This window comes from Gastrolobium bilobum, unplaced genomic scaffold (assembly GCF_033153095.1).
Source record: "Gastrolobium bilobum isolate Gb01-03AN ecotype WA unplaced genomic scaffold, APGP_CSIRO_Gbil_v1 utg12474, whole genome shotgun sequence".
NCBI lineage: Eukaryota > Viridiplantae > Streptophyta > Magnoliopsida > Fabales > Fabaceae > Gastrolobium > Gastrolobium bilobum.
Window position 1 is genome coordinate 47320 of NW_026895756.1, and position 18539 is coordinate 65858.

The following is an 18539-nucleotide window of genomic DNA, read 5'->3' on the forward strand; positions in this document are numbered from 1 at the left end:
TGGATTGAGAACATGTTCATGATTTCTTCTACTCTGAGATTCCCATTTTCCACTCGGTCTCCTGTGTCTATAAACAGGAAGCTCAACCTCCAATGAAAGAAAGGAAAGTACGAGCCCTTAAGGGCTGTGTCCCTGTTGCAAGAATTCTTGCATAGGCATTGTCTATCGTGATTAATGGTATGTATGCCTAGGTTTAAAGGTTTTAATGGTGCATCTGAAAGACTTACTTTTTATGTAAGTGAATTTCGTACTTAATTATATATACCCTGATATAGTCTTCAAAATTTTAGATCTGACATGCTAGAAGCATTATTCTATGGGAAATACTACAGAGCAAAATTCTATTGGGACAATGAGTTAACATTGTTATTGATTCTTGAATTCATGAGTTATTCGTGTCACTTTGACTTGTTTTACAATCATCTTTAAATTTTAACAAATTATAATTTTCTTCTTCTTCTGATTATGGTTCCTATTTAAGTCTATACAATATTGTTCGAAGTTTGCTAAAAAGTTTACTAGTTATCAACTTTCTAACAACTTTGACTTGTTTCACAATCATCTTTAAATTTTGACAAATTATAATATTTTTTTTCTTCTGATTATGGTTCCTATTTAAGTCTATACAATATTGTTCGCAGTTTGCTAAAAAGTTTACTAGTTATCAGCTTTCTAACAAGTTCATCATCTATTTTGTACAGACAGAAATTTTCGCAGATTAAAGCAACACAAGTAATAACTTTTATAATTTTGACATGATAATTTTGAACAAATATTGCAAGCTTTTAACGCCAAATAAATAAAAGTAAAGATATAATTTAGTCTCTTAGATGCTATTTGTTAATGTTTTGGATCCATCCAATGAGTTTCACAGCATCTACTAATAACAAATTAGAGTAGGTCAGCATATAAAATAAAAAAAAAATGTATATGCTTAACTATTATTATGCACGAAAGTGATTCCCCTCATATATTATTTAATATAATTATATCACGTGGAAGAATCTTAATAATCAATGAACAAATTGTGATAATTTTATAAATTTATATTCCAATATTTTTTCTCTTATTTTTTTATCACCCAATATTCATTTCTTTATGTTTAGGATTTTTCTCTATGATATGATCATATTAAAATTACATAAGAATGAACTTTTCCTTCTGCACACCGTTGAACGCCCCTTTGTACCGTTGGTGTTATGTAATCTGTAATCTATTACTGAACAAATTTTTGGTATATTAAATATACTTAACTCGATATATTTTTTTTCTATCTTTGAAAAAAATTTCACCACTTTTGAATTTTTTTTAAAGTCACATTAAAAAAGCTTTTTCTTTTGGAAAAAAAGTTGGAAAAAAGATATACTCAATTGTGTATATACGATGGATCAAAGATTTATTCCTATTACAGTATCCACATGTTACTTTGGAATTTGAATTAAACTAACAAAATTTACACTTTTTACTGGCACATTTATATAACCTATGTTGCGCCGATATGAGATATGGGATACGACACGATATTCTGATATGTTAATTTTAAAAGATGTTAAATTTTGACACATTAAGACATATTTTGATATTATATAATATTTTTAATTTATGTATTATATTTAATATGCAATAATTTAACAAAAAAATAAAGATAAACTTATAATACTCATCAATTTTGTAAAGAAATATAAAATATCTTAAATATTTATATTAAATTTAATAAAATCGTAATTGTAATATAATGAATCTAGAACGCAACGCAAGTTATAATATTTCTTGCGTTTTTACAACGATTATTAAAGTGTTGGTAAGATTTGTTAGACTTTTTTGAAGTATGGTGATTCGTACTTGATAATATATAGCTGCGTAATAAAATATGACGAAAATATTTTATTTATTTATTTTCAAGTTGAGGTTCTAACCAACCATAATTTCAAACCCGACGTTGTCCTAAAATGGATTCACATACTCTACGTTTATCATGTCCATTAATGCTCAGCAACAACAACTCGAAAACATTCTCTCTCTTGAACACAACCTGCTCCCAACTTCGTTCTGTCTCGAATCCTCGCAGGTGGTTCAAGCTGGAAGCCACCATTGCCCAAAACAAGAACAACAACGAGGCCTTCGACGAGTCGGCTTTCGAGGCGGAGAGGCTCGCCCTCGACGCCGACGCCCGTCATGCCATGGCGGCGGAGGAGGCTTCCCTACGAGATGACCCGAAAGCTTGGAAATGGGTAATCCGAAAGAGAATATGGGATACAATGGAAGCCCACAACTTTGCCCAAAACCCACGACCCGTTCACCACCGGATTCCCAATTTCGTTGGTGCTTCTCTTGCTGCTGAAAAGGTAAGGCTCACCTTAATGCATTAATTAAATCTCGTAGGTTTAGGCCTTAAATAACTTATTGTACTTTTTAGTATTACATTTTTGTAGTGAAATTAAGGGTGTACATGAAGATGATTCTGTTTTCATTTCTGCTAGGAAGTTTTTGTTCTATTTATGTGCGAAGAGTAAAAGAAAGAGTATTTAATTAAGGGGAATGATATGCTTATCACCATTTTGGGCTTATCACTTCTGCTCCCTGATTTTGGTTATCCTTAGATTAAAATTGAAATCAACAGTCGAAAAAAAGGAAAAATTAACCACCGTTGATTTTAAATTAATCTAACAATAACCAATCACGTGATAAGAATGGTAACCTTAAAATAATGGTAAATATAACCGCCTCCCTTAATAAATAGTGTTTTAATCAAATAATGTGAATTTTATGTTGATAACACTGTAATTAATAAATAATGTATCAAGGAAAAAGAAAGTATTTACTAAATTGCTTTTTATTTCTTTCAATTTGTGTTTTATCATTCTTTTGAACAGCAATTTTTTTTTATTTTTTATAAATCATTATTTCTTACCATTTCTATTTTCCAGACTAAAAACAGACGGGGAAAAAAACGTTTCTGATAACTTTGTCATGCACACCCCAAATTATCTATTTAGTTGCTGATTCCACTTGCACATTTAAGGACTGTAATCTATTTTTTTTTTGGATACATGTGGGAATTGAATACATAATCTAATACAACCTATACAAATCCCTCACCACTAGAGCAAATCCAGTGGCTTAGGATTGTAAATTTGTAATCTATTAGTTGAGCTTTTCTATCCGCATATAATATTAATTTCATTAATTCAACTGTGTGATATTTTGTTATTATAATGATTATATATAACCTTGGTATAATGGTTGGTATTCTCTCAACCTGACCGAAGATCAAAGGATTGATATAACTCATTTTTTAATAATTATATATACCAAATTTGAGATCCGTCCAGGTGGACATTCATATTGATATTTGACATTTACTTATATTTTGGAGTATGAGCTATATGTTAAAAAAAAATAGTTAAATGAAATAATTGGATTTTAAATTTTATAAAATATCTCATGAGTATTTTCTATTATGTGGCTAGATTAATATAACTCAGCCTTGCTTACTCAAAAAAAATAATATAACACAACCTTTGTATAAAAGGTTAGTTATTCATTGGTATCAAAACTTATTTCTCAAGGTCTCACTTTATTGGGGAAAGTGTGAATGTTTGACGGGGTGTGCTGGGGTAGAACGGGAAACAAATGGGTGTGTTAATTGGAATTTGAGTAGAGTTGTTTAATGTGGGTTTTTGCAGATGAGGGAGCTAGACGTGTTTCGGGTTGCAGAGTGTGTGAAGGTTAATCCGGATTCTCCTCAGAAACAAGTCAGGTTTCTCACTCTCTCAGGTCAGGTACTTCATTTGGAGTTTGTGTGTGTGTGTTGGGTGGGGAGGGGCACTGTTATCGATGTACATGTTGTGTGATTGGTGCCTTGTTGATTTTGTTTCTAATTTTCACATTTTGAGACGTATTAGTATTATAGGGAGCTGGGGAATAGCAAGAGAGTAAATTTTTTTTAAGAAAATGTATGATCATGATAAGTGGAATGTCAAGCGGGTTTAGAAAAAGTCCGTGGCGGGGGATCACCACCAATGAGCCAAGTTACTCCAAGTACACCAAGTGGGTCCGACACCACATCTCAACCCAAAACCTTAAGGCATTGGGTTCATGGGTCCGTCCACTTATATACTCTTCACTTAGTGTAACACCCCGTGTATACCCGGTTTGTTAACATGTCATCGTATTAAGTTACGCTTAATTAAAATTGCGGAATAACTTTTTTTTTTCAATTATGACGTCATTATCAATTACCAACTTGATTACTTAATCATTTTCAAAACATTGCCTGTATGTAAATTGCAAATAGACAGCTAACTGAAATACCTCAATATATAAATAACTATGAGTCTCTAAAATCACGATACTACAACACGTAGTCCGGATCACAATCCTGATACATTAATACAACTCAACTCTAAAGCAGCAAAGTCAACATAGAGTGGCATGGACAATCTCCATACTCACCAAATAAGGCAACAAAGCCCACAATAGTTTCAGCTCAATAAATCACAAAATGAAGCTAATAGCATAATAGCAACAGACATAACCAGCATCCAAACATAATCAAAATAAGCAGGTAAACATCAATCAACTAAGCTCCGGCCTCCTGCCGCCCGAGGTCTCAACCCCTGGGTTACCTGAACCTGAAATAAGCGCCCCAAACGTGGGGTGAGATCTCTAAACAGAAATCTCAGTAAGGCAAGGGGTCCTCAAGGATCTCTCCACCCCAAGCTCCTTATATGTGCAATATAAGTTCTAAAACAGATAATCAATATAAGTTCCAAATCAGTGCAATGCAGCAGATAATCATGTCATGTGTGTCAATACTATTCTACTGGCTAGAGAAATGCAAGATTTATATACGTCTATTACCCACATTAGTGCAAGACGCCACTTGCACCCACCCACGGAATCACCGTCTTGTATGACGCCACATACTCAGGCTTACTGTTTAGATGGAACAACACATACATATTATAAGCAATTGCACATAAAGCTCAACAGCATTTCAAATATCAAAGCATGTAACACATCATGCATATAAACCATTCCCCCATGGGGTATGGTGGAACCACACAATGGCTAAACCGAGGACACGAAAGCTTACCTTGCAAGCTAACTATCCAAGCCAAGAGTCCACACAAGCTCAAAGCCCACAAACAGCACGATCACAATCCGTTTATATCAGAAGTATCATCAATAACCATACTTTAAAGGTTCATTTCATTATGACAACATTTCGTTATTCGATTACATCTTTTCTAGTTCATAATTATCAAGCATTAAGTCCCTCAATTAAAGGTATCACTGTTTCCCAACAGTAACACCAACTTCCTAGGCCATCAAGCCCAAATGGGGACTTTTCCACGCATAAAACTGGTTTCTGGTCATTTTCACAGGGGGTAATCGATTACCAAGGACATGGTAATCGATTACTGCACATGGTAATCGATTATCACAAAACAGGGTAATCGGTTACTGAACATGGTAATCGATTACCAACCAAAAGTAATCGATTACTACGCGGGCGGAACAATTTTCTGCAGAATTTTTCTGCATAAACCGAAGTGAAAATGGCTCCCAATGATCCAAGGTTCGGTTTTGACCCAAAACAGATGTTCATTAACACTTATTAACCCTAGATTAACAACCCTAAGCTTGAATGATTAAAGTTATCTCATTTCATAACATAAACAAGCTATTTTCATGAAATTTCAAAGAGAATGTTCAAGGTATACCTATGGAGCTCAAACTCAGCAGAAAGATAGGCTCTTGGAGCTCTCTAACAAGGCTCAAAGGTTCTGACTTTGCAAGAGCACGAAAATGTACCACAAGGTTGGATCTTTCTCCATCAAAATGGCACCATGAAGCTCAAAATGGCATGGAGATGGCTCCCACACCTCACAACCTCCAAGTCAGCAGCTCCCTCACTCACCACAACACCCACAACTCATAAATGGCTGGACTTTTACCCACCCATGGCTAGAGCACACTCTTATAAGCAACTTTGGTGAAGGAATTAAGTGGAAATGTGCTCTCTTGGAGCTTCAATGGAGGAGAGAAGATGGAAGAAGGTGGATGCCTCCCTAGGTTCAGAAAATGCTACGTAGAAGAAGAGCTGACCTAGGATCATGTGCCCATGGGTATTTATAGGCGCGCTTAAGTTTAATCGCGCAGTATTAGCATTAAAATCTACGCTTATCATTTTAACCCCAAACTTGGGATTCTGAACCTAGCCATTTTTCTAGGATTTGTCATATTTTTATTTTATTTTTCGCAGTACTTTTTCCGGTACGCGCTTTTACATAGCCAGTATCAGTTTTGGCACCAGTTCTCATTATTTTAACTTGAAACTTGAAATCGCAGTCCTATATATTATTCTAGGAATATTCATGCACTTATTATAATTTTCCGGGATACTTCATCGGTACGCACTTATACCGTGGAGCAGAATCGGTATCTGCACTTTTCGTTCGAAAAGCGACTTTCAGCATTATTAATTACTCTCTATAATTATGCAAGTCTTCTCATAATTATTAGGGTCAATTATGGAATTATCTCATTAATCTCATAATTATCTAACTAATTTCCTTAATTAACGATGCGAGTTCTTACATTCACCCCACCTTTTTAGGATTTTGTTCTCAAAATCAAAATATACCTATCTCGAAAATCGGGATACTGCCGGAGAAGCTCGTCCTCTCGCTCCCAGGTACACTACTCAGGAGTTCTTCCTGACCATTGCACTTTGACCATCGGAATGATCTTGCTCCTTAGCTTCTTCTCGCCACGATCGAGAATCTTGAGTGGTCCGACGAGAGTTTTTAAGTTTTCCCGAACCTCCACATCATCAGGTCACCATGTGCGAAGGGTGCGCTATGTACCTCCAAAGTTGAGACACGTGAAACACGTTGTGGATGTTGGCCAAGTTTGGAGGCAAGGTAAGCCGGTAGGCAACAGGTCCTACTCTATGAAGGATCTGGTATGGCCCAATGAATCGTGGACTCAGCTTCCTCACTCCGAGTGCCTGACCAACACCGGTGACAGGTGAAAGTCTCACAAACACGTGCTCATCCTCACTGAACTCTAGTGGACGATGCTTGACATCGTAGTAACTCTTCTAGCGATTCTGCGCCTGCTTCAGCTTTTCCCTGATCATTTGGATTTGCAGGGTGGTATCTTGGACGAAGTCCAAGCCGAACAACTCACGATCTCCAACCTCAGAGCTACAGGTAGGAGTATGACACCTCCTACCATACAACGCCTCGTAGGGTGCCATGCCCAGGCTAGCCTGGAAAATTCTCAACCAATGGCAGGTACCTATCCCATGCTGAACCCTGCTCCAAAGTGCAAGCCCTCAACATGTCCTCCAAGGTCTGGATGGTCCGCTCAGTCTGTCGATCAGTCTGAGGGTGATAGGCTGTACTCAGTCTCAACTGAGTCCCAAAAGCTCCCTGCAGCGCCTCCCAGAACCGAGATGTGAACTTCGGGTCCCTATCACTGATGATACTCTCGGGCACCCCATGAAGGCTCACGATCTCGCGAACATACAGTTTGGCAACTGCTCTCTAGTGAAGCTCACCTTTACCGGAAGAAAGTGGGCAGACTTTGTCAATCTGTCCACAATGACCCATATAGAGTCACAGCCAGCCTGAGTCTTCGGCAAACTCACCACGAAGTCCATGGAAATGCTCTCCCATTTCCATTCCGGAATCTCAAGAGGTTGAAGTTTACCAGACAAAACAAACACTTGGACACAAAAACAATAATGTCCTTCTTCATGCCTGGCCACCAGAAATTTCTCTTCAAGTCTTGATACATCTTTGTCGCACCAGGGTGGACAGTAAACTGGACCTTATGGGCTTCTGACATCACCTCTTCGGTCAAAGGACCTCGAGGAATCACGATCCGCTTCTGGAACATCAGAAGTCCATCCTCATTCCAAGACACACCGTCTTGGTTCTTCACGTAGTCCAGACACACTCTCTGCACTTGTGCATCTTGGATCTTCTCCATTAGCTCATTCTTGACTCTCACAGTCTCCATCTCGAGAAGTGGACCCCTAAACAAGGAAGTCACCTTCAGGTCTCGAAACTTCTCAATGACATCGTAGTCACCCATCGTCAAACTGGATAGACTCACGGATTTCCGGCTCAGAGCATCGGCTACCACATTGGCCTTGCCAGGATGGTACTTCAACTCAAAGTCGTAGTCCTTCAGAAACTCCATCCATCTTCTTTGTCGCTGTTCAACTCTTTCTGATCAAACAGATACTTCAAGCTCTTGTAGTCACTGAAAACGGCAAACTACATGCCAAACAGATAATGCCTCCAAATCTTGAAAGCAAAAACAATAGCAGCCAACTCCAAATCATGAGTCGGGTAATTCTCCTCATGAGGCTTCAACTGCCTCGAAACATAGGCAACAACTCTACCAGTCTGCATCAAAACACAGCCCAGCCCCTTTCTAGAAGCATCACAGTAAAGCTCAAACTGCTCCTCAGGATCAGGATCAACACATGTGAAGCTGTCAATCTCTCCTTCAAATCCTGAAAGCACTCCTCACACTCGTGAGTCCACACAAACGGAGTTTCCTTCCGAGTAAGGCAAGTCAATGGTAGAACCATCGTGGAGAATCCCTTGATGAACCTCCTGTAGTAACCTGCTAAACCCAAGAAACTCCTAAGTTCGGTAACCGTGTTGGGCCTCTCCCAATCTAGCACGACCTCGATCTTGTTGGGATCCACTGCAACTCCTTCAGATGAAATCACATGCCCAAGAAACTTAACTGAATTGAGCCAAAACTCACATTTCGAAGGCTTAGGCATAAAGCTTTTTCTCCTTCAGTACTTGCAAAACAATCCTCAGGTGCTCCGGATGCTCCTCTTCAGTCTTGGAGTAAATCAGAATGTCGTCAATGAAGACGATCACAAACTGATCCAGGTACGGCTGGAAAATCCTGTTCATGTAATCCATGAACACTGCGGGCGCATTGATGAGTCCAAACGGAATCACCAGATACTCATAATGACCGTATCTCGAACGAAACGCGGTCTTAGGGACATCCTCCGGCTTCACTCGAATCTGATGGTATCTGGACCGGAGATCAATCTTCGAATAAACGCAAACACCCCTGAGTTGATCTAACAGATCATCAATACGAGGAAGGGGATACTTGTTCTTGATCGTGACCTTGTTCAACTGCCTGTAGTCGGTGCAAAATCGCATAGTCCCGTCTTTCTTCTTCACAAAGATGACCGGTGCTCTCCATGGAGACACGCTCGATCGAATGAAGTCTTTCGCTGAAAGATCCTCAATGTGCTTCTTCAGCTCCGCCAACTCCGGTGGCGACATCTGATATGGAGCTAATGAAATAGGCCCCACACCAGGCAACAAATCAATGGAGAACTCTATCTCCCGCTGTGGTGGAAACTCATGAATCTCCTAAGGAAACACCTTGAGGAATTCCCCCACCACAGGAATGCCAGTGATATCCTCCTGTGTCCCACTCACCAAACCTCCCAACATGACATAACCAAATGCCCCTGCTCTCAAGGCTCTCTTAACCTGCAGCAACGAAATATAAGGCGAGGAATTGGCTGTGGAATCACATGGAGATATCACCACACGCTTGGCACAACAGTCAATCAATACACAGTTCTTGGACAACCAATCCATGCCAAGGATGATCTCCAAATTAGCCATCGGCAATCCTATCAGATCTACCGAGAAATCACGGCCATCTCACTGAAACACGACATCTCGATGTACAGTGGAGGTATCGTACTTTTCTCCGGTGGCAGTAGTCACCAGCAACGGTGGAGAAAGCACAGCACTGGGCAATTCAAGCCCCACAACAATTGGGGTTGCAACAAAAGAATGCGTAGCCCCGGAATCAAACAAAGCATCAACAGTAATTCCACCAATGGAAACAGTACCTCTAACAAGGTTCGGAGCTCGGTCCGACTGCTGACGGTCCAAAGTGTACACACGACCGGTAGCAGGTCGCACTGCAGGTGCCGCTGTCGGTGGAATGGGAACCATCTGGAGTGGAGCATGGTAGGATGTTATGATCCATTTGTAAAGCGTGGGACTTGAAATCCCATATTAGAAACATAAGGTTCTACTGTGGGGTTTATATGGACTTTGAGCTCTCCTACCTTACGAGCTAACTTTTGAGATGAGGCTCTTTCAAGGTTCGTACCAGTATACCTACATTTTGTTGATTGTTGGGGGCTGCTATTTTCACACTTGATTGGCCTTACTATTTTGACAAGTGAAAGTGCGAGACTTAGTTTGTTATTGGCCCTTTATGATCTAACTAAACCGAATGAGAATATGATACAACCCAACCCAAGCCCAAGCCCAAGCCCAAGCCCAATGTGTATAGAAGGGACAAGCATAGAAGGATTTGGACCTCAACCAACATTGATCCAATTGATGACTCAACAATTGATGACTCAGCTAGTTTGTTGCAACAGAATGAGGGAACACAGCACAGCGTGAGCGAAGGAAGATTAAATAACGCTGGTGATTCCATAAATATTCATAAATTCAATATATATCCAAACAGCATAATATAGAACAAATTCATTTAAAAAGTGTTTTTAACTAATAAAATGGGGTGAAATGGATTGAGGAGAGAGGGAGAAGGCTATTACAAGTAGTATAAAAAATATAAAAATAAAATAAAATAATATACTAGGCCAGCCTGAGAGGCTCTAAGGCCGAGCTTTTGAATTGGAGCATGAGACCTTTTTATTAAACGAGCTTTTATATAAGTCTAAACTTGGTTCCAACAACCAATATTAGGCATGTAAGCTCAGGCCTTCACGAGTTGAGCCGAGCCGAGTCAAAAGCCCCTGAAAGGCCCCTGATTCGTTTATCACTCCTACTGGTGATGAGAGAGAAGGGCATCGAGAATCAGAATAGAAGAATTAGGATCTTGGGAGAGAGTGAAGCCTCTCCAATTGCTTCACATTATCCTTTAATTTCTGCATTAATGTTATTAAATTGAACACAATTTCTGTTTTAGTTCAGTTGAAGTTTCTTAGTGGTATTCTGATAGAGACCAACCACTAATGAAATGAGAGTTTGAGATTTTAAGGTTCATTTTCTCCTTCTCCTTCTTCTCATGGTTGTCTTTTAATTCTCTCTTCAATATCTGTTCAGATGGAAAGAAGTTGTTAACTCCTCAGCCACGGCTGAGAACAGGTTTTTTCTCTATACTGGATTCCAATATGTTAACCTTGAGTACCATCAAGGAAGCCTGCACTTCTGTCGGGGTTGCCAAACATGGACGGCCAATTGGGTTAGATGAAAAGATAAAGGTAGATCTTATTGTTATTGGATCTGTTGCTGTTGACCCAAGGACAGGTGCTCGATTGGGAAAGGGAGAGGTATAGTTAAATGTCTTTTACTTTTTATATTCATGTTTAATCTCCAGATCATTTGCTTGCTTATCCATTAAAAGGCCAGAACAATAAAATTAGATTATCTTTCCTTGGCAACGTGTATGATCCTGGGTTTAAAAGTTTGCATTGACTTTTCTATTTATTTAAATGTTATAAAATTTTCTAGCCAATGAACTGATAGGTCTATGGGAAACTAACCACAGTCTAGTTGCAAGGCCTCCCAAAGATTTTTTTCCCTACTGTGCTATCTGACAATATATACCAATAGGAATGTACGGAATAGTTAATTTAGCTGATGTGTGACCTTTTAATCTGTTAATGGATTGTGAACTTGATTGTTCCTTCAACTAATAGAGGACTGAAGTGCAGGGATTTGCAGAACTTGAATATGGTATGCTGCGGTACATGGGAGCTATCGATGATTCAACACCAGTTGTTACTTCTGGTAATTTTGGTTCTTGCCTTTGCCATTTTCCCTTAGCCATTCATTTGAAGGTTTCTCTTGGACATTTCAAAGACAAAATTTGGACAGCTAGAGCAATTTAATGTATGTATATTCATGCTTATTCCATGTTTCAAAACATGGTTATGACAAACTTGTTTATAGAACCTCAATTATTGTTTTCAAAAAAGGAAAAATTTCTCCTTAATGAGAATAATTTACCTTGGATTTTTTAGATTATTTTTGTTTTCACATATGATTCTCTAACCTTTATAAAATATAAAGGATTATTTAGGTTGAACGGATCTGGGGTCGCAAAATAATCGTTTGTTGTTTTGAGAAAGTGATAGTGGGGCAGGGGAAGCACTTGAAAGTAAAGTAATCTTCTTGCATTAACACAGACATGCTAATTGTGCAATATCTTCCATGGTCCCTCCATACTGTTTCTTAACGTGCAGTCATACTCAGTTACGAATTTATTCTTGTAAATTTCCCTGTGCATAAGGCTCTTCAACTTGTGTGGATAGGGGTGATGATTGATTGTATGCTGCATTATGATCCTTATATTTTTGCAAGAGGGTTTTCTCAGACTCGAAAATGTGACTTTCCAGTCATGAGAAACAACCTTACCACTGTTTCAAGTCTTGCCCTCTACTAATTTATTTGTGTCGTATGTAAAATCTATAATTTTCCTTATTTGGTGTATAACATAATGAGAACTTCCCTCGCAGTGCATGACTGCCAATTGGTGGATGATATTCCAGTTGAAAAGCTGTTAATCCATGATGTACCCGTGGATATCATTTGTACTCCGACGCAGGTCATTTTCACACACACATGTATTCTAAAACCTCAAGGTTGGTGAAACATTGCTATCTGACTTTGCATTTTTTGCCAACAGTTCCTTTCTTCTAAATAGGGGTTATAGTGAGCGGGGATTATCCTTTAGTTTATAAATAATTGAGATACCCTTTTAAAGTTGTAATTTCTGTTTCAACTTTGACTGATGTAGCTTGTTTTTCTTTCCCATATTGGATGTCAAAACTTATTCTTCAGAGATTAAAACCTTCATTCCCTACAGGAATTTATTGGGACAAGTTGTCTCCGAGAAGCTGGGACAAATTCGTATACTTAGAGAGCTCAAGAAGAGGATTGAACGAGAGACTGGACAGAAGCTTCCTACTGGTCCATCAGAGAAATTACCCCCTACTGCTCAACGTAGTCGAAGGGGTTAAGTATGTAAATATGAATTTTAATATATATGTATATATATTGTAGAAGATAAAATTATCTCCTACACACATATAAATATGTGAGGCTCATGTGTGATCAGGTGAAGAGAACAGAGAGAAAAAGAAAACATAGATTTCATATACTTTTATGTGTATGTAGGAGATAAAATTTATCTCCTACATGAGAGACATTATACCTATATATATATATATATATATATATATATATATATATATATATATATATATATATATATATATATATATATATATGAAAAATATTTGTCATTTTAAAAGAAATAACTTTGTGTCATTTTAGATAAAACAACGTCGATGCATAATTGATGATTTTTTATATTTTATTTCCTCAATTTTCTCTCTCTTCCTAATTTTACGAATGAGAGATAATGTAAAAAAATATACACAAATGATGTCCTTTTGTCTAACACGACACAAAATTGTGTCCTTTAAAATGACATATTTTTACCATATATATATATATATATATATATATATATATATATATATATATATATATATATATATATATGAGGTAGGATCCTTTTACACCGGTGTCAAATTTTAATTTTGACACTTCATCTGAGACCCGTTAGATAAAAAAAATCAATGGTGTCACATGCTTGCAAATCAGAGTTGTTGATTTTTTTTTTATCTAACGGCTCTCAGATGAGGTGTCAAAATTGAAATTTGACACCGGTGTCAAAGGATCTACCTATATATATATATATGTTGTAAATATTATTATTATTTATTTATTTGTTATTTATTGTATTGGACTTAGCCTATTAGGTCAAGTATTCTAGGTCTTGTATCTCTATAAATAGAGAACCCTTTTGTACAGATGATTTACAATTTAATAATATATCAGAATACCCTTTTTCAAGTTGGTATCAGAGCTCTAGATCTGAGGGCTCTGCTTCCGCGCCTATTTGCCTTTAGAGCAAAAACCCTGATTTCTTTGCCTCTTGCTGCCATCAGTTGGCACTGGAAAAATTTTTCGGGGACCTTTTGGACCAAGAGGACTACTGTTCACCGTTATTTTCTTCGATTACAGCCGCGAACATCGATTACACTGTTTCTCAGCCGCAAACTGTAACGCCAGACCGCTTCAAGAATCAATGACTATCCCCACATACTAACACGAGACTTTTCAGTGTGCTTTTTCCTCACTCGCACACTTCCCGGGAAAACTTCCCAGGAGGTCACCCATCACAGAATTGCTCCAAGTCAAGCACGTTTAACTGTGGAGTTCTTCCTATCCGGGCTACTGAGGAGCATATGCATCTTGTTAGCATAGGTAGTACCAATTAATTCTTATAAGCTATCCCAAACTGTGCAGTCTCACACCTGCACAGTCTTTGGAATCCCTATCTTTCAGGTGTCAATTCGATTCATTCATGCATGTAACCCTCCACTAGAAGCCTGTCAGGAGCCGCTCCTTGTCCGTGCCTCTTTGCACCGGCGATCACTCCCCGCCCTCGTCAGCGCTCGGGATGTTACACAAACACCTCCAAACAGGTCTGTCATCGCGTTTGGACCACTTTCCGGTGACTTTTCAACCGAGACCACCAACAGACAGGTGCGCGCTCGCTGGACGACCATGGTGCAAAAATTTCAGCCGGAGAAGACAACCCACGCGCCGTCCAAACTCCAGCTCGTGAAGCCCACGCGCAGCCAACTCCACCGGCGCGTGGAGGCGTGTGCAGCCTTATTTTGGCCTCGGACCACCGCCATTCTTCTCGTCTCCTTGTTCTCTGTCTGGATCTGTGGTTGTTTTTCTGATCGGAGTTCATTTGATATTCTGTTTGGTTGATTTTACTGCTGTTTGTTAACTTTTTTAGTGCAGCATGGCCGAGAATGACAATGAGTCAACTGTTTCACAAACTACACAGTTTGGTGATACCCCACTTGGCCACAATGATCTTCCCAATCTACATCAGAGCTATCGTCTTGAAGGATCAAACTACTTGTCATGGTCCCAGCTTATTCGCACTACCATCAAGAGTCCCAATAAGATTGCTCATCTTGATGGCCTTGCTCCTGCGAAAGTGACATGAAGTTTGCTGTTTGGGATAATGAAGATTCCCTTATCATGACTTGGTTATGGAACTCGATGACTCCTGAAGTGGGTCGTCACTGTATGTTTTTGTCTTCTGCTCAGGAGATTTGGGACACTGTTCGTTCAACTTATTCCTTGAAACAGGATATGGCTGCGCGCTATGAATTGCGCAATAAAATATTTTCTATGAAACAAGACTCCTCATTAGTGACTGCTTACTATGGTACTTTGAAGGAGTTGCGGATTGAACTTGATCAATTTCAGAGTTTGAAGATGCAATGTACTGCAGATGCTACTACTTTAGCCAAGGAGGTGGAAAATGAACGTATTTTTGATTTTCTTGCTGGTTTGAATCCCGAGTATGATCCTATTCGGGTTCAGATACTTGGCAAAGAGACTTTTCCATCTCTTTCTGCTGTTTTCAATACTGTTCGGGGGGAGGAAAGTCGTCGGGGAGTTATGATGAACTCTGATAAATCTACCATGCTGTCATCACATGATGGCGCTGCCTCTAAACCCACTGATGGGTCTGTTATGATTTCTACAAAAAAGAATGTCTCTTCTCAAGGGAATTCTTTTACAAAATTTTCTGATGGTGCATCTTCTAGACCCAAGAAAGATGATCGCTGGTGTTCTTACTGTAGAAGAACCGGTCATATCAAGGACCTATGCTTTCGTCTCCATGGAAAGCAAAAAGTCTTAGAAAAGATGGCAAGGATGAGTGGTCAAGTGCATTTTACTTCTTCTGATATAGCTCCTGCACCTAATGAGACCCAACCTGTATTTCGTCAAGATGAGTTGGAACGACTCTGGACCATATTTGATTCTCTGAGTAAGCCATCTGGTACTAGTGATTTGGCTATGACTGGTATGAGCTCCAATATCTATTCTTTTCTTACTTCATGTATTGATTTTAAACATTCATGGGTTGTTGATTCTGGTGCTACTGATCATATGGCTTGTTGTGCTGACTCATTTGTTTCTTATAGCCCTACCATTGGCACTCATACAATAGTCGTAGCTGATGGCTCACATACATCGGTTGCGGGTTCTTGTAACATAAAATTACAGCCTTCCTTACATCTCAAAGATGCTCTTCATGTCCCTAAACTTTCTACTAATCTTCTTTCTATTCATAAAATCACAAAAGATTTGAATTTCACTGTAACCTTCTTCCCTACTCACTGTGTTTTTCAGGATCTCGCCACGAGGAAGACGATCCGGGGTGCTAAAGAGCAAGGTGGACTGTACTATCTGGTGTCACAATCTCCCACAACTAATGTTAAGGATCACATCTTGCTGTCACATGGCCAGTCAACTGCTGATTCTCTGATTTGGCTTCATCATAAGCGCTTGGGACATCCTCCGTTTAGTTTACTCAAGTCTTTATTTTCGTCTTTGTTTTTATCTAAGTCTGTTGAGTCTTTTCATTTTGATGTTTGTGAGTTTGCTAAGTATCATCGTGCATCTTTTCCTTCGAGTATTACTAATAGTGTTGAACCTTTTGATCTTATTCATTCTGATGTTTGGGGTCCTTCTAAAGTCCCTCATTCTTCTGGTAATAAATGGTTTGTTTCTTTTATTGATGATTGCACTCGTGTAACTTGGGTTTACTTAATGCGTGAAAAGTCTGAGGTACCACAACTATTCTTTCAATTTTATAAAATGGTTGAGACCCAATTTGGTAAATAAATCAAAAGACTAAGGACAGATAATGGTACTAAATATGTTAATCACTATTTTTCCCAATTTATACGAAGTCAAGGTATGATTCATGAACTTACTTGTGTAGACACCCATCAACAAAATGGGGTTGTTGAAAGAAAGAATCGTCACCTTCTTGAAGTTGCTTGTGCCTTACTGTTTCAAACACATGTACCCAAATGCTATTGGGGAGATGCCATTCTTACTACAGCGTTCTTGATCAACCGTCTACCCACTCGGGTTCTTGATAATGTAAGTCCTATTCACTCAATGACTTCTTTTTTTCCTTTTGTTCCAACTTTGCAAAGTCTTCCTCCTCGAGTGTTTCGATGTGTTTTCTTTGTTCATGTTCATAAACAGCATTGTAGTAAGTTAGATCCTAGGGCTCTTAAATGTGTTTTCCTTGGTTATGCTCCTGATAAGAAGGGCTACAAGTGCTATCACCCTAGCAGTCAGAAATTTTTTGTTTCTGTGGATGTTACGTTCCAGGAATCTGAGTCTTTTTTCAAAGATCCTCATCTTTAGGGGGAGAATAATTCACCAGAAAACTCATCACCTTCCTTCTTTGAGTTTGAATCTTCAGTGTCTACTCCTTCACCTCTTCCTCTTGTTTTGGTTCCTTCTGTGTCTGTGTCTGATCCTCTTGTGTTTGATCCTCCTGTGACTGATCCATCAAGTACACCAGAGATACGGAAGATTGTGACACCTGAGTTGGTATATCATAGAAGGAAACAACCCACATTGCCTCACCAGCAACCTCAATCGTCTGAACCACTGGTAAGTCCCGAATCTCATATTTCTGATCATGATATTAATACTTCTGATGACTTACCCATTACTACTGATTCTGATGATTTACCCATTGCCCTAAGAAAAGGAAAAAGATCTTGTTCCAAGAAATCTTGTTCCTCCTATCCCTCTTGTACTCAATACCCTATCTCCCATTTTGTTTCCTCTACTAATCTTTCTGTGCAGCACAAAGTTTTGTTTCAGCACTAGATTCTATTTCAATCCCAAAATCAGTACATGAAGCTTTGAAAGATGGAAATTGGGCTCAAGCCATGCAAGAGGAGATGAATGCGTTGGAGAAAATAAAACATGGGAGGTTATTGATAGACCCAACGGAAAGAAAGCAGTAGGGTGCAGATGAGTTTATGTCCTGAAGTATAATTCTGATGGCACTCTTGAGAGATACAAGGCTCGATTAGTCGCCAAAGGTTACACTCAGACCTATGACATTGATTATGAAGAAACCTTTGCTCCAGTGCAAAGATGAATACAGTGAGAGTATTGCTATCCCTTGCTGCCTATTACAATTGGGATATAAATCAATTTGATGTGAAGAATGCCTTCCTCAATGGTAAGTTAGAAGAAGAAGTCTACATGGAAATCCCGCCTGGTTTTGATTCTGTGAATGGAGAAAATAAAGTTTGTAGATTAAAAAAGACTTTGTATGGATTGAAGCAGTCACCTCGTGCCTGGTTTGGAAGGTTTACTAAGGTTATGATGACCTTAGGATACAGACAGAGTCAAGGAAATCACACTCTTTCTTCAAGCACTCCCAAAATGGGAAGCTTACTGTGCTCCTTGTATATATCTGGCTCATACTAACCAGGCACGAGGTGACTGCTTCAATCCAACCTTTGGAAGGATATCTCGCGAAAGTAACCAACTAAT

The 18539-nt window shown here is 38.8% G+C and overlaps 2 protein-coding genes across 2 annotated transcripts; both read left to right on the plus strand.

Moving 5' to 3' along the window:
• The first annotated feature begins 1948 nt into the window (after window positions 1-1948).
• Window positions 1949-13262, plus strand: LOC133295658 (5-formyltetrahydrofolate cyclo-ligase-like protein COG0212). The gene is given in 7 exon segments (XM_061494502.1): window positions 1949-2345; window positions 3687-3777; window positions 11163-11389; window positions 11774-11849; window positions 12578-12703; window positions 12928-12951; window positions 12954-13262. Coding segments are annotated over 7 exon segments (1068 nt in total). The 5' UTR covers window position 1949; the 3' UTR covers window positions 13082-13262.
• A 1890-nt stretch (window positions 13263-15152) lies between these two features.
• Window positions 15153-16390, plus strand: LOC133295656 (uncharacterized). The gene is made up of 3 exons (XM_061494500.1): window positions 15153-15887; window positions 15930-16026; window positions 16356-16390. Exons 1-3 carry the CDS (start codon window positions 15153-15155, stop codon window positions 16388-16390), a joined length of 867 nt encoding a protein of 288 aa, XP_061350484.1.
• Window positions 16391-18539: the final 2149 nt, after the last annotated feature.